Source organism: Eschscholzia californica, unplaced genomic scaffold (genome assembly GCF_041429995.1).
Source record: "Eschscholzia californica isolate CP2 unplaced genomic scaffold, dmEscCali1.0.p SCAF_1, whole genome shotgun sequence".
NCBI lineage: Eukaryota > Viridiplantae > Streptophyta > Magnoliopsida > Ranunculales > Papaveraceae > Eschscholzia > Eschscholzia californica.
In genome coordinates this window covers 39335100-39349762 of record NW_028238198.1, presented here as the reverse complement: position 1 = coordinate 39349762, position 14663 = coordinate 39335100, and the positions used below count along the sequence as shown (strand labels likewise).

The window sequence follows — 14663 nt, the reverse complement described above, 5'->3', positions numbered from 1 at the left end:
TTTTTGTTAAAACCACAAATATTTTTTATTTTGTTTGGTTAAAAATCAAAATATTTTTTGTGAAGATGTTGCAAGGCGTTGCAAAGTTGTTCCAAAGTATTGGAAAACTATTGTAAGGTGTTGCAAGGACTCCAAAGTTGTTGTAAAACGATTGCAAAGTCATTGCAAGGCGCTCCAAAGCTATCGCAAGACATTGCAAAGCTGCTGCAAATTAAAAAAAGTACCCAGGGAGTCGAAAACTAAAAAAAATTGATTGATCATTTCTACCAAAACCCAATTTTTTAATGAGATTTTAGCCAAATTTCCCAACAAAATAACATACCATGCCCAATGAAAATAAATGTGATACTCCCGTAATGTTGGAAGATCTGAGGTATATTCAAGTATCAAAGAAGCATTTGAATTAATTAAAAGTTCGAAATAATCTAGTGGGTCACAGAAAAGTATTATTTTGAAACAAATCATCAAACTTGAAACTGGAATGCAACTATGAAATGTTCAAAATTCGTGGGTCCATGCTCTGCGAATAATCTAGAACGCTTCGAATAATATTTCCTCAAGATGGAAAAAAAAAGATGTAACAGACAGTAAGCCCATCAGTCAGGATGGCAGCATTTATATTGGGTACTGATTGACAAATGGTTGGTAAAATTTTCACCTAGTTCTGAAGTGATAAAAGTGATAACTGTTCGTCAATGGAGCAATCCACATGGCAGGAGGATCGGCAAGACAATGGTATAAGAATGAGACCAAGTGAACGTTGCTCCATCGGAGATGGTGAAGAACGTCGAACACTACGATACTCAACTGAGTCTTGGAGAATGATATTACCCTGTTTATCCATACAGTGGAAAGTACCTAAAAAGAACCTGCCATCATTGACCCCTACCAGCATACGGCGAAACAACAGCTTCCTGACCTCACTAATACTGGCCGAGCTGCCGGCAGAACTATCTGCTTCGAATGACGAAACTTCCGCTGGCTGCTCCATATGCTTTAACCGTAGTTTAAAGCTTCACCAGTTCTTTCTGTAGGTAATGTTCACAAGATAGTGGTCAAGAATGTTTATATCTTCAAAGAACTAGTAACAGATTTTCCTCCAATTCAGCAACTGTTAACCTGAAGTTAACCTGAAGATTCTCCAGGGAAATGCGCATTAAAATCTTCTCGCTGTAAAACCTGAAGTTAAAGAGTTTGGAACAATTTTTGCGTAGGGAGGTACGAAACTTGAGGGACAAAATCAACAAGTTTGTTACTTATACCTAATCAGGTAAACACAAAAGGAAAGGAAAAGAAAAGTAAAAACTTCAACATTTGTTATATTTACTAGCAACAACCACTAACTTTGTTGATCTCGTGTGTCTCGTAGTGAAAACAAACCTGAACTTGACCTAGCTAAACACACATATGGACTAGCAGTTGTCCTTCCCGTAAGTCATCTTAGGCTTTTAGCATCAGAATCGAACCTAAACTAATTCGAGACCATATCAGCGTATCCTTGTGGGTTAACAATGCATCGAGTGAAACTCGCCTGACCCAAAGGTGAAAAGAACATGTCATAACTTCAGGATGAGTAACCAGTCTCAAAAGCAATGATCAAAGTCCCCGACCAGAGTTCTCAACGAAGAGATGTCGGTTCAACTGAAATCCATAAATAGGATAAGCCGCAGAACACCTACTAACTAGGGACAACGACATCACAAAAGGAATTGAATCCTGTGAGGCCGAGACGACCAAAGTAAGGATAAAGTCATTGGGTGGGAGAAGCAAACCAATCCTACTAACAATTAGCTTGAAAAAGTAGATCCACGTTAAGACCACATGAATTGAAGGGCCGAGGGGAGGCCCTCATCCATGTCCGAAGAAAAGTAAAAGAGTAAAAAAAAGGCATGGTAATCCACGTTGATGACTAAAAGCTAAATTTAAACTACAATGAGTGGGTGGAGAACAGGAAGGTGAAGTATTTTGTTGACCTTCGTCCATGCGTGACCGAGTGAGGGAGAGGCAGGTAGTGAGTGAAAGTTGGGTTGGATGACCAAGTGCGGATGTGTAGGTGATAGGGTGAGGCAGGCAGTGGAATACATGCTAACTTTTTTTAATTGCTATTGAAACGTTATTCTCTTTCCGTTTTCTCTACAATTTCCAAATGACTTCCAAAAAGCTAAGTCATAGACAACGTCCAAATTTTTCTCTTGGTAATATACTTGGCAAGAAGGTCATAGACACAGATGATACCTAATACTGTACATATGATGTGTGTGTGTGTTCCATTAGGTTATAGAGGGTAGATGCAACTCTACCACGTAATAACACGCAACCTTGCATAGCAATAAAAGAGGTCAATTTAGGAACTGAATGCACAGAGCAAAATACTAGAATTCCAGAAACCGAGGATTGAATAAAATTGCAATAGTTACCATGCAATATCCAGAGTAAGCACATATGACACATGCTTCATTCCCCATATATAAGGAGCAGTAGCACATAATGAGAATCTAAATCAACTTTACATCTCATTTAGAGACCAACCAAATCCAACCTAACCAAAAACAAAATTGAAGACAAAAGGAACACCAAAAGTCCAACTGCTAATTCTACCGTCGCTTGAATTAGAATAAGAGAAAAGCAAACAATTTTGTCCTGTCTTTCTAAAATAGTTTTGTCCTATCATTCTAGAATTTCTCTACAAAATTCATCCACTAGGCAACAAATTCTTAGAGTACTCCGGGAGAAACTATGATCACAATTCGTACTTAAAATAACTCCCAACAAAATACTCATTGAGCTCCAAAATCCCTTCACAATAATGTTATCTTATCAGACTAGATTTTTCAAGCCCTATACAATTGTAGTCAATTCAGGGCCTCTACACTTCATCCTGCAACTAGGCACTTCAAAAATAAACTGGTCTCCGTGATCATTCCATTTAGCGGTGAATGTCGAAAAGAATACGTCTACACCAACATCAACTTCTAGAATCATATTCATACATCGACTATGCATTATCCGCATGATTTAAGGTAATTCAATCCCAAGTGTTTCTTGAAGTATATACTACTTCCTAATAGCCAACCAACTAACCCTTTACTGCAGATTAGTTGTTTAACCAACTGTTCTTGAATAGGTAGCATAAATTAACTGCCACGACTTCTTCAACTATATTTGTGAAATTTGTTCTGCGTTTATTTGTTATTAGTCATAAATCAGAATCTATTTGGTGGAAGTTTTTTTCAGATTCTATTTGGTGGAAGTTTTTTTCAGATTCTGCTTTTAATTTGTTTATATAGTCTATTTACATAGGTAGTGGGCACTCAAAGGAAAAAGCCATGAAGTTTCAGCAGACAGTACATAGATCTCCGCGGAGAATTCAGTAATTAGAACAACAATTGAAAGAGAAGTTAAAAATTATCAAAGGAATGAGCGAACGAGGGGCATGTTTTCTAGACAGTTATCTCGATTATTTTCACATTGTCATATTAGAGCCCCAACTAAAACTTCACATTGTCATATTAGTTGTTTAACCAACTGTTCTTGAATAGGTAACCTAAATTAACTGCTACGACTTCTTCAACTATATTTGTGAATTTGTTCTGCGTTTATTTGTTATTAGTCATAGATCAGATTCTATTTGGTGGAAGTTTTTTTCAGATTCTGCTTTTAAATTGTTTATATGGTCTATTTAAATAGGTGGTGGGCACTCAAAGGAAAAAAGCCTTGAAGTTTCAGCAGACAGTACATAGATCTCCGCGGAGAATTCAGTAATTAAAACAACAATTGGAAGAGAAGTTAAAAATTATCAAAGGAATGAGCGAACGAGGGGTCATGTTTTTTAGACAGTTATCTCGATTATTTTCACATTGTCATATTAGAGCCCCAACTAAAACTTCGCAACGGGTCTACAAAATATCAGCACACCACTGCCCACGGGCACCAACCTAACTCCAATCCTTGGGAGCCGACCACATGCAACTGAATTCAATCTATAGACAAGGCTTGAGTTAGCATAAAAAATAAAAAATGATTGCGGTGAATGCCTGAATGGAGAAGATAAAGATTCTGCTAGAGAAACTGGAAATAGGGGTGGTTGATGGAGAAAATTGTTGTGTGGTTAATGGTGAAGATGGGGGTGGTTGGTGGAGAAGAAGGTGGTAGCGGTTAACAGTGAACGAGTGATGACTCAAAGAAGATGATTGATGGTGAAGGAAAACATGGTGGTCTGTGGCGGTGGTGGGCAGAAGTGGTGAAATATTTGGGGAACTCTCAAACACCACATCTGGTTTGGGGGAACTTTTCCAAATCAGTTCGTCAAGTTTGGGGAAAGGAAACCCAAAACCGAACGAGAAGCTTGTAAACATCAAGACAAGCTATGCTCATCAAAAGAACTTTCAACACAAAATGAGATAATAGAGAGTTACCTATAGTCATCTGAGTACAAACATGATTCACAAGACATTTGACGCATCTCAGATAGAAGAACCAAATCAACTTGAAACATCAACTTACCGAAAGCTCAATCAACAAAAAACTCAGCAGAGCGATCCTAAATTAAGGCAACTAAATTTTATGACTATTTGTTGGATGTATTTCGAAACTTGAACACTTATTAAGATTCTAAACTATTTTGTGATGCTCAAGAATTACCTAAGTGATCACTAGTTATATGATTTATAAGAAAATGAAATTTGTGAAGCACCAACGTAAGAATAAAGAAGTTCCCTGTCAAACTTACCAAGGTATGGAACCTACATTACCCAGAAGGTTCCTGCTACTAGAAAGAAAGCTTTTATTATACTTTTATAGGTACAAATGCATGGAAATCTTATTCTCTCGTACAATATGTCAAACACTTGAGGGGCAACGGATTGACCCATTCATAGGTATACTAAAACAAGTCATCATCTTACAAAATAGAACTTTTCCATCCACCTATAAATCGAAAGAGCTAATGAAAAGGGTTTCTCTTGTCTATTTTCTGATTATGAAATTTCCGCTATTTTTTATGAAATTTCTCAATACCACGAACACATTATAAAATTGAATTCGTGCTATAAACAAACCTCTAAATTCTATAACCAAATTGACTTGGAACTGTAAAACGATGACCATACATGAATGTTCAATTCAGAAAACAACTTCAGGAAAATCAGAGCAGAAAATGGCTGTTGAACTTACCAGATGGTACAGATGATTGTTGAAGAGGAGAGAGAGAGAGAGACGTCGTTCCAACTTGAATCTCACTGGTTCTCATCACCAACAGGAAAATGGAAGAAAATATAGAGTTGAATTTAACTTGATCTTGTTCGTCAAAATCCGGCGAGATTAGGGCGTTTTTCAAGCAAAGAGAACAGAGAAAGACTAAAGAAGGAAATGGTCAGCGCTTGGGAAAGCTAAATAGTTTCCGGGGTGTAAAATTTTAAAAGGAATATGTATAATTTTAGAAATTTTCCGGGGAACTAAATTTTAAGGGGAAATAAAAAAACACTCCACCTCACCTCACTCTCTCTCCACCTCACCTTTTTGTCTTCTCCGATTTGGTCGCCGACCTGAAAATTTTCCGGCCGGCGACCATGAAGAGAAAAAAAAAAAAAAATTTCACTCTCTCTCTTTAGAAACTCCGGCGATTGGGTTTCCCTTCGCCGGAGTTCCGGTCTATTGAAGAACAGACCAGTTCGGGTCTGTTGAAGAACAGATCAGTTCGGGTCTGTTGAAGAACAGACCAGAACTCCGGCGAAGGGAAACCCCTTCGCCGGAGTTTCTAGAGAGAGAGAGAGAGAGTGAAATTTTTTTTTTTATGGTCGCCGGCCGGAAAATTTTTCGGCCGGCGGCTTAATCGGAGAAGATAGAGGTGAGGTGGAGAGAGAGTGAGGTGAGGTGAAGAGAGAGAGGTGAGGTGGAGAAGTATTTTGCTTTCCCCCTAAATAAAATTGTCAAACAAAATTGACCAATTTTTAACCAAGTCTTCACACCCCGAAAATTGATGTGTATTATGAAATTGATGATTATTATGAAATTGTGTATTATGAAATTGATGTGTATTATGAAATTGATGTGTATTATGAAATTGATGAGTATTATGAAATTGACGACGAAGTAACTTTTTTGAGTTCATTCTTGAATCACCAAAATCCACCGCATTCAGGAAATTGGCAAGTAAGAAATTTTTCACCAAATGAATTAGGTTTGCCGGATACCATCATTTTTCTAATTCCATTGCAATTGCCGTTTGTGCATCTAGAATACATCCATGAACAATCTAACACCGAATGTCCATGTTGATCGCAAAGTTGACAAATAACCTAAACATAGTGAATATTGAAAAATCAGTAATTATATAAATCAATCAAACGAACTAATGTAAAAAAAACTACCTCTTGTTGTGATCTTGCATTTTGATACACATTTGATGAACTTGAAGAAGCCATTAAATAACTAAAGTAAAACTTGTTGATGGAAGGGGTGAAGTTTATATGGTGGTTTCAAACTTGGGTTTAAATAGAAAAAAATTGCATAAAAAGGAGCAAAAAGCAGTCAAAAGGTGGTCAAAAGGTGGGGGTTTTAGTAAGAGTATTATGAAAAGGTGGGGGTTTCAGTAAGAGACCAAGTCTGTTTAGAAAAGGTGGGGGTTTCAGTAAGTGTATTAGAAAAGGTGGGGGTTTTAGTAAGTTCATTATGAAAAGGTGGGGGTTTTAGTAAGAGGAGCAACAAAGTAATATTTAAAAATATAAAGTTAAATCTGACAGAATTTTCAAAAAGGTGGGGGTTTTAGTAATTATAAATGAAAGGTGGGGTTTTCAGTAATCTGCATTATGAAAAGGTGGGGGTTTCAGTAAGAGGCCAAGTCTGTTTAGAAAAGGTGGGGGTTTCAGTAAGTGTATTAGAAAATGTGGGGGTTTTAGTAAGTTTATTATGAAAAGGTGGGGGTTTTAGTAAGAGGGGCAACAAAGTAATATTTAAAAATATAAAGTTAAATCTGACAGAATTTTCAAAAAGGTGGGGGTTTTAGTAATTATAAATGAAAGGTGGGGGTTTCAGTAATCTGCATTATGAAAAGGTAGGGGTTTCAGTAATTGCCCCATAATAGTTCTCTCACTCTCTATCTCTACTGCTCTAAAACCCTATAGATTTTCAAGCTGTTGTTCAAAAAACGAGATTCACAATATTCCTCAACGTTATTTCTCTTCTGTTTCAGGTATTTGACTCTTCAAATCACCAACTTATCTCTCTAAACTCTTTCTTTCTCCAATAATGAAATCTTTAAAACCCTAGATTCTAGAAACCACCCTATGAATCCTAATTTGTTTATTGTGTTATGGTTTCCAGTATTCTAGTTCACAAATTCAATTTGTTGTATAAGAAACAAATAGTTCACACAATTTTTTTTGTTACACATTCTACTTTTATTTGTTCATGATGGTATAAACATAACTACAATGTGGGTAGGCAATAAAATGGCTTCCTTCATCCAGTTTGTCCATGAAAACTACATACACTAAAAACTGTTGGAATTTGTTGTCATTTAGCAAGTTTTGTTATTTCAAAGCATTATATGTCGTGTTTCCATTTCAAATGACAGGTGATGAGGGTATCACGGCATTCTGATCGTCGAGTCAATCCTCCGGTGTTGTGTTAGTAACTATATATATATATATATATATATATATATATATATATACATTTAAGTACTATTTGCATACACCTTGGATAGCACACACCTAGGATATAATGTACTCTTCGTACAGTAGGTTTTTCTATACTACGAGTTTTCTGTGGGCAATCAAGTTGAAAATAGTGTATTTGAACTTGAGTTTGTGGAATTAAACATACAAAGTATTCATGCCACATTTACAGAACGTCTCACTTAACTTACTTGACGGGATTCCTGGTGCCGTAGGCGTGTGTCATGCCTACACTGTATTTTACTGAAATTTCTCAATGGATCACATCGAAATATGTGCAATTCATATACTTAGTTAAATTTCATATGAAAATATTCTTTAATAAAAAGTCCTATGACCATAAGTTTCTAAAGCGTGAAATAGCCCATTTGCTGAATTTCTGTTCTTTTTTGTCTTTAAATTTTATTGAACTACTGATTTTCGTAATACAAATATAGGGGTCCGTTTGATACATGGGAAAATAGAGTTAGAAAACCGATTTTCTTAAGAAAGTGGAATTCCACTGTTTGACTAGCCTAAGAAAGTGGCAAATTTTCTTTCCTATGAGAAAAAAAGCTAAGAAAATGGGATGATAAATTTTACCACCCAAAAGGTGGTAAAAGCCAATTCTCACCCTCTCGCCAAGAAAAATCGGTCTCTCTCGTCTCTTTCTTAAAAAAGACTCGGCATCTCTCTCTAAACGACTCTCTTCATCTTTCTCTTTAATATGCTCTGTAACTATCTCTCTCTCTCTCTCTCTCACAATCGATATCTTCAATCTCTTAAACTCTTTATCTCTCTTTAGATCTCTATTATCTTTCTCAATCTCAAAACCCTAGTCACCATCACCATCAACACCAGCATCCATGTAATAATAGAAAAGATTGAAGACAAAGATTAGGTTTCTGGTTATTTCATCATGGGCTGATATTGAATACTTGACTAGTCAGGTATGAGAAGCTTTTTCATACAAGAGGTTGTTGGAGTATTGGACGATCTATAACTATTTTTTTGGAAATGGATCTACAATTATTCAGTACTTTAGTCGCTCTCTAAATCCCGAATCTGTTCAAACTAGAAAATCTTGCCCCAATTTTTCAAACTAGAAAATCCCTAAACCTAATCTCTTCAAACCACCACAATCCCCAAAGTCTTTTGATCAACCGAATCATACCACCAGACTCATCAATACTTGATTTTTGAGAATATTCAACTTCTCTTAAATCTTACTGTGGGGTTGTTCTTGAATGTTTAAAAAATTAATTTGATTTGGTAATATGAGTTTGTGATCAGTTTTATAAAACTGAATTTGTATTTCATGGTAGAAAATTCAAATGATGGAGATATCACATTTGAAAAAAATCACTCAGGTTCATAAACTATCATGTGTTTCTCTCTCTCTCTCTCTCTATATCGATTTGGGGAGGAGACACGAGCTCTCTAAAACACCCCGGCAAAAGTCCAATAAGAAATTGGTTTTTAAAGGCACCTCAAAATTTCTCACAACCATAACAAACACTTGAATTTGCCTTTCTAATGTGAAAACACTTGTTTTCTTTCCCATCAGAAAAAGGGTGATTTTCTTACTCAGGCTTTTTAACGAATCAAACAGACCCTAAGGTTGTGTTTGATAGTAGCTCGGGGAAAGGAAAAAAAATTAGAGAAACTCTTTCTCAGAGAAACATATTCTCGGAGAAACATTTTCATCATAAATATTTTCTATATTTTCCGTTGTTTGTTTCGCAAAAAAATAAATATGTAAGTTTGCAATTTTTCATTTACTATTGTTTGGGTTATCATGTTTAATTTTTTTTTTCTCAATTTTGTATCCACTATAAAATTCATCATATATTGTTAGAAATGGTATGATTCAAATTATGAAATTCATGATTGTATCATTTCATGCCTCAATTGGCTTAGAACCTGTAATTCCAAAGCCCTTCAAAACATAGAAAAATAAATAAAGGAAACCACTATATCTAGATTTTAATCAACCAAATGAAATAGGTAGTCTTTGATCACTAATTTATAAGAAATCATATGTTAAAATTAAATACAATACTTGAAATGTCAAAATGAGATTCTACTTCCCCTACTTAATGTCTTAATCTATTTAAACTATCCTTGAGTCTAAAGCCAAAGCTAGAGTCGATGGTGATGATCTATTAACAACCAAAGTTGAAGAAGTATATTATATGAACATACAAAATGATACAAAATGAAGTCATGAAGTAGTTGTTAATTGTTATGATCTTCATCAACATCATTAATACTGCAACATGAAGAAGAGGGATCCAATCATGTGATGAAAAAACCCCACTTATAAGTTATGATCATTCACATTATATGAAGATTGCACACCCGAATAACCTATTTAAAGAGAGAACCATGTTGAAAGCTTGTTTTTTCTTTGTTAATGGCTTCTTCGATTGAGTTCTCAACTGGAGCTTTAGGATTGAAAGAGAGCATCATGGAGGTTCTTATTTGTTGAAAGAAAGCACGGTGGAGGTTTTTTTTTATGAAGAAGCACGGTGGAGGTTGAAAGAAAAATTGTTAGTTATTTGTTGACCGGGTAAAAGATGGTTGAGTTTTTGTAGGAGAAAAACTTTCTCAAGTACGGGGTGGGTAAGGAGATTCCCCTTTTTTAAGGAAAATTTGGAAAAAAAAGTCACGTGATTGAAAATCTTTCTTTCCCTAAAGTGAGTACCAAACAAAAGAAAAATCTAAATTTTAGAGAAACTGTTTCTATTTTCCCCGAGAAACTCCCAATCAAACACACCCTAAGATTAATTCCTGAAATGCGAGTGTTATGTTTTTATTTTCAGTGAAGGGTTGCTATCAAAGATACATAAAGAGAAAGACTAAAAAGAGATGGTTTCCATTGCTGCTGCTGCCAACCTGCTTCTTCCGCAACAACAGTTCTCACCTAAGAAGTCTACTTTGAGCAATCATCAGCAAACTAGATGTTTATATGCTTCCAAACAACTCATTTCTAGATCCTCTTCCATCTTCATCAAAAACACCACACGGGCAACAACGATTATGGCAACTATGCAGATGGAAAAATCAACCTCGTCCCCAGTCTTGCAGCAGAACCTCTCCTTCCCAATCATGGTATAAGCCGTCCAAATTGGTCTTCTTTAAATTTTGTGTCACTTTTCTTCTATTTTCTATTTCAGGTCTCTTTTCTAGATTAAAACTTTGCAACTTTTACCCCAAAAATATTGGGTGTTGGTAGGTGAACAGTTGCACAGGGAAAATGGGGAGGGCTATCATTGAAGCAGGAGTTTCTGCTGGCCTTCAGGTGGTTCCTGCATCATTTGGTTGCCAATCGGAGGATGGTCAAATTGTCCGTGTTGATGGTTAGGATATTCACGTCCACGGTCCTTCGGATAGAGAAACCGTTCTTGCCTCCTTGTATAAACAATACCCTGACATGATTGTTGTAGATTTTACCATCCCTGATGTTGTCAATGGTATTGCTTCTTCTTATATAAACATGTAGTAGATTATATAATGTACTTGAATTCCAAACTTGAGCGTAGTTCCCTCTCTTGTTCATAGCCTTCACCATCCATTATTTTACAAGTTCATACCAACTACAATACTCACCTACTCGATCTTAGATCTATAAAGCATACATTTCCTACTACAAATATTCACTTAATCGGGATCTTCTTGTTGGAAGAGGGTGATGGTTTCACCAGTTCTTAATATGAATTAGAAACTACATTTTAAGTAATTGTGTTTTATGAAGAGGCATGGAACCTCTATGGATCGTCACATGAGATTCTAAAATTGTCCACCTAGTGCTTACTTTGACAAGGTAATATTGTCATATCTTTGGAGACATCTTGACATTGTAAATTGTTCAAAACCTGTGCAGGACGAATAACGTCTTACGGAGAGACTGTCTAATACATTAGTTGGTCTTTTGTATCTTGTATACAATGATTAAGTTATTGAGTTTTATTTGTTGTCTTCCGTTCTTTTAAAGTCCTCTTTGATTTTAGGTAATGCGGAGCTATATAGCAAAGTTGGAGTTCCCTTTGTGATGGGAACTACTGGCGGAGACAGAGATAAGTTGTACAAGACCGTGGAGGAATCAAAAGTATATGCTGTGATCTCTCCACAGATGGGAAAGCAGGTGGTTGAACCTTGGCCTTTCTCTCATTCGACCGAAATGTCTTCTTTGTTGTGTTTCATGATTTTGCATAACATATGCTATATATTGGGCATTTGGTAGGTTGTTGCGTTCATTGCAGCCATGGAGATCATGGCAGAGCAATTTCCTGGAGCTTTCTCGGGCTATTCTTTACAGGTAGGTTGTTTTAAGGGTATCTTTCTCATTTTCCCGTTTTCCCTGCCTTCTTTGGTATTGTCAACCCATTTTACGTCTTCTCTTAGCATGCCCATAATCGTGAAGCACGATGCACAAATTTGCCAAAACAGGGAACTTATGTTCAACTCAGGTTTCCTGATCACTAACAAGACTGATTCATCGATATTCGTTAATGAGTAGATAGTTTTCTATGGACACTAAAAGCTACATGTATGCTACTATTCAGGACTTAGAAGCAAATGTAAATTAAGAACTTCCACCCAAACCATATATATACCTTCAAAATTTTAGTTTGGAGCGACTCTAGATAGACTAGATTACTTTGGTTAGGTTTGAAGCCACTTATGGAATCTATTGTTTACTTTGGCGGTTCTTTTCTGTAAATGGTGATTTGCTTTAGCTAACTTGGGAGTTGGAAGACCTGCATCCATAAACCTTCATGATGAATTCTTAGATTGTAACACAGTAAGGGTTGACTTGAGTGAAAATGATCAGTTTTGTTGAGCATTTTGGTTTTATATCCTACATTCAGCTTTGTACTCTTGATGTTGAGTGGTCTTCAAACTTCATAGGTATTTCTTAATCGTAATTCGTAAGCTTTTCTTATTTTTAGAAAATATAGATTTGATGCTTGAAGATAACATGTTACTAACACACTGATTTCTCGGCTTGTTTGTTTGCTTATCGAATTCATCTTATGTTTGCACGTGCGCACCTTTCTACAGGCGATGGAATCTCATCAAGCGAGCAAGTTGGATATCTCTGGTACAACCAAGGATGTCATCTCATGCTTTCAAAAACTTGCCGTTTCTTTTGACCTCGATCAGGTTTGATTTTGTTAATGATTGATTAATGTCACATATATTCAACTGTGCTTGGAATTCATGTTTCCATATTGGACCACCGGAGAAGTCTAATACCCAAATGACATCAATAACATTGGTATTTAAGGTTGCTACAGGTAGAAATCGATTTGAGTATCGTCTATTTAATAACAAAATTGGACCAACTGACATGGAATTTAGTGCTTTAGAGCTAGTCATGCAATCTCTTCGTTTTTCTTTTATGGTATTTATTGTGCTCACTGAGCTACTAAACTGCAACAAGAATTGCTTTGTTTTTAATCTCTGGGTGGTGTTTTCCTTTTTCTTTTCTGTTCTTTTTTTCTTTTTAAAACTTCTTGAATATGATTTATTCGAGTCTGAGTCGTCTAAGTTAAAATCAACCTGAATCATCCGTTCAGATAAGTCAGAAAAAATCAGTCCGTCGGTCCGTACTATGAAGTCTGACTTGAGTCAGATTTTAGATCTGACAGAAAAAACAAACACCACCTTAATCTTAAGTTCCTCACACTTGAGACTTGAGAGTGAAATTACCTGTATTCTGGTGACAGATGCTGGTATGCTACAACCTTTACTCTCTCGTAAATTGTTACTTCCGCTTATCTGTTGAAAGCAATTCTGCTGACATGTGATATCTAGAATCCTGAATTTATCTATAATATTATCTACTGACAGTAGTAATTGGCCTAAGGCCACCCATCATAAAGTGATTTTTTCCATGAACCAAGAGAAAATTACTTGCTTAGTGTTCGAGGAGGAGATCGTAATGTGATGATTTGTGATCGTGCACTCCTAACAGGTACAAAAAGTACGAGACCCTAGAGAGCAACTGGAGATGGTGGGTGTGCCAGAGGAGCACCTGCTTGGACATGCATTTCATATGTATCATCTTACATCACCTGATCAAACGTACGTAATTCTTTTACCACTTCGACTGAAGTGTATTATAATAATTTTGGATATTCAATAAAAGCAGCATCTTATATTGGTGCAGGGTATCGTTCGAGTTTCAGCATAATGTTTGTGGGAGGTCAATCTATGCTGAGGGTACTATTGATGCTACCATTTTCCTGGCAAAGAAGGTCGGTAACTCCTCTGTGCCATCTCTTTGTCCTGGGCTGGTGTTCTAATGAAATTGATTAGTTTTATTTGGTTTTCCTGAGCAGGTGAAGTCCAAGGAGGAAAAGCGCATATATAACATGATTGACGTCTTGCGGGAGGGTAACATGCGATGATTATACATTCAGTAGTGCTCGCTTGTTCTATTTGTTGTAACAGTTCATTTGATTTTGAGGAGGTACAAGGCATTTTTGCAGTTAGGGCTATGGTTTGATCAATAATGTACGACGGTGTCATGTTTTTCTTGTAGGAGAATCATATTATCCACTTTATGAGGTCACATTATAACTAAATTCCTTTGTTTCGATATGATGTCTACTCATCTTTTGCTTCTTTTCTTTTGTTGAAATTTCTTTCCTAAATATCCAGTAGTACTATTGTACCCTATCGTCTGTGTCTGTCTATCAAACTCCATTCAAAAGGAGTCCGAACCTTTTTGTTTAGTTTTTATACATTGTGTACAAGTTCGCAAGATCACGAAAGGAGATTGCATTGTGGTAGTGTTCTTTCTATACCTAATGCTAGGGTTTTCTTAAGTTATTTATCTATTTGCCAGTTTTACTTTTCCTGCTTTCTGAAAACACAGAGTTTTGCGAAACTTTGTGTGGGGTGGGGTCATCGCGTTGTACTATTAATCAAAGGTAGTACCAATAGCCAATGGTGTAATTGATGGGACTTTTGGCTGTTGGTCTAAGAATCCACACT

General features: G+C 36.2%; 2 protein-coding genes across 6 annotated transcripts; one reads left to right on the top strand and one right to left on the bottom strand.

The window, feature by feature from the left end:
* Positions 1-374: 374 nt before the first annotated feature.
* LOC147566734 (Small nuclear ribonucleoprotein family protein) lies at positions 375-5355 on the bottom strand. 2 transcript variants are annotated; one of them, XM_086653264.1, is made up of 2 exons: positions 5173-5355; positions 375-1179 (listed from the first exon to the last, which is right to left on the bottom strand). In XM_086653264.1, the coding sequence occupies exon 2, from the start codon at positions 989-991 to the stop codon at positions 659-661; it is 333 nt and encodes a 110-aa protein (XP_086509390.1). In that variant the 5' UTR covers positions 992-1179; positions 5173-5355; the 3' UTR covers positions 375-658. The 2 variants fall into 2 exon arrangements, with proteins under 2 accessions (XP_086509390.1, XP_086509391.1); XM_086653265.1 differs by having other exon boundaries at positions 375-1028.
* Positions 5356-6278: 923 nt separating this feature from the next.
* LOC147566733 (4-hydroxy-tetrahydrodipicolinate reductase 2, chloroplastic-like) lies at positions 6279-14267 on the top strand. 4 transcript variants are annotated; one of them, XM_086653262.1, is made up of 10 exons: positions 6279-6658; positions 6897-7893; positions 10415-10769; positions 10894-11131; positions 11669-11802; positions 11902-11976; positions 12723-12824; positions 13639-13748; positions 13834-13921; positions 14006-14267. In XM_086653262.1, the coding sequence occupies exons 4-10, from the start codon at positions 11092-11094 to the stop codon at positions 14072-14074; spliced, it is 618 nt and encodes a 205-aa protein (XP_086509388.1). In that variant the 5' UTR covers positions 6279-6658; positions 6897-7893; positions 10415-10769; positions 10894-11091; the 3' UTR covers positions 14075-14267. The 4 variants fall into 4 exon arrangements, with proteins under 4 accessions (XP_086509388.1, XP_086509389.1, XP_086509387.1 ...); XM_086653263.1 differs by lacking the exon at positions 6279-6658 and having other exon boundaries at positions 7120-7189; positions 10481-10769; XM_086653261.1 differs by lacking the exon at positions 6279-6658 and having other exon boundaries at positions 7571-7629; positions 10481-10769.
* Positions 14268-14663: the final 396 nt, after the last annotated feature.

Coding starts and splice junctions, on each gene's coding strand:
- LOC147566734 (XM_086653264.1), bottom strand. CDS start 991: ATGGAGCAGCCAGCGGAAGTTTCGTCATTCGAAGCAGATAGTTCTGCC.
- LOC147566733 (XM_086653262.1), top strand. CDS start 11,092: ATGATTGTTGTAGATTTTACCATCCCTGATGTTGTCAATG. Junction 11,803..11,901: donor CTCCACAGATGGGAAAGCAG/GTGGTTGAACCT, acceptor GGCATTTGGTAG/GTTGTTGCGTTCATTGCAGC. Junction 11,977..12,722: donor TCTCGGGCTATTCTTTACAG/GTAGGTTGTTTT, acceptor ACCTTTCTACAG/GCGATGGAATCTCATCAAGC.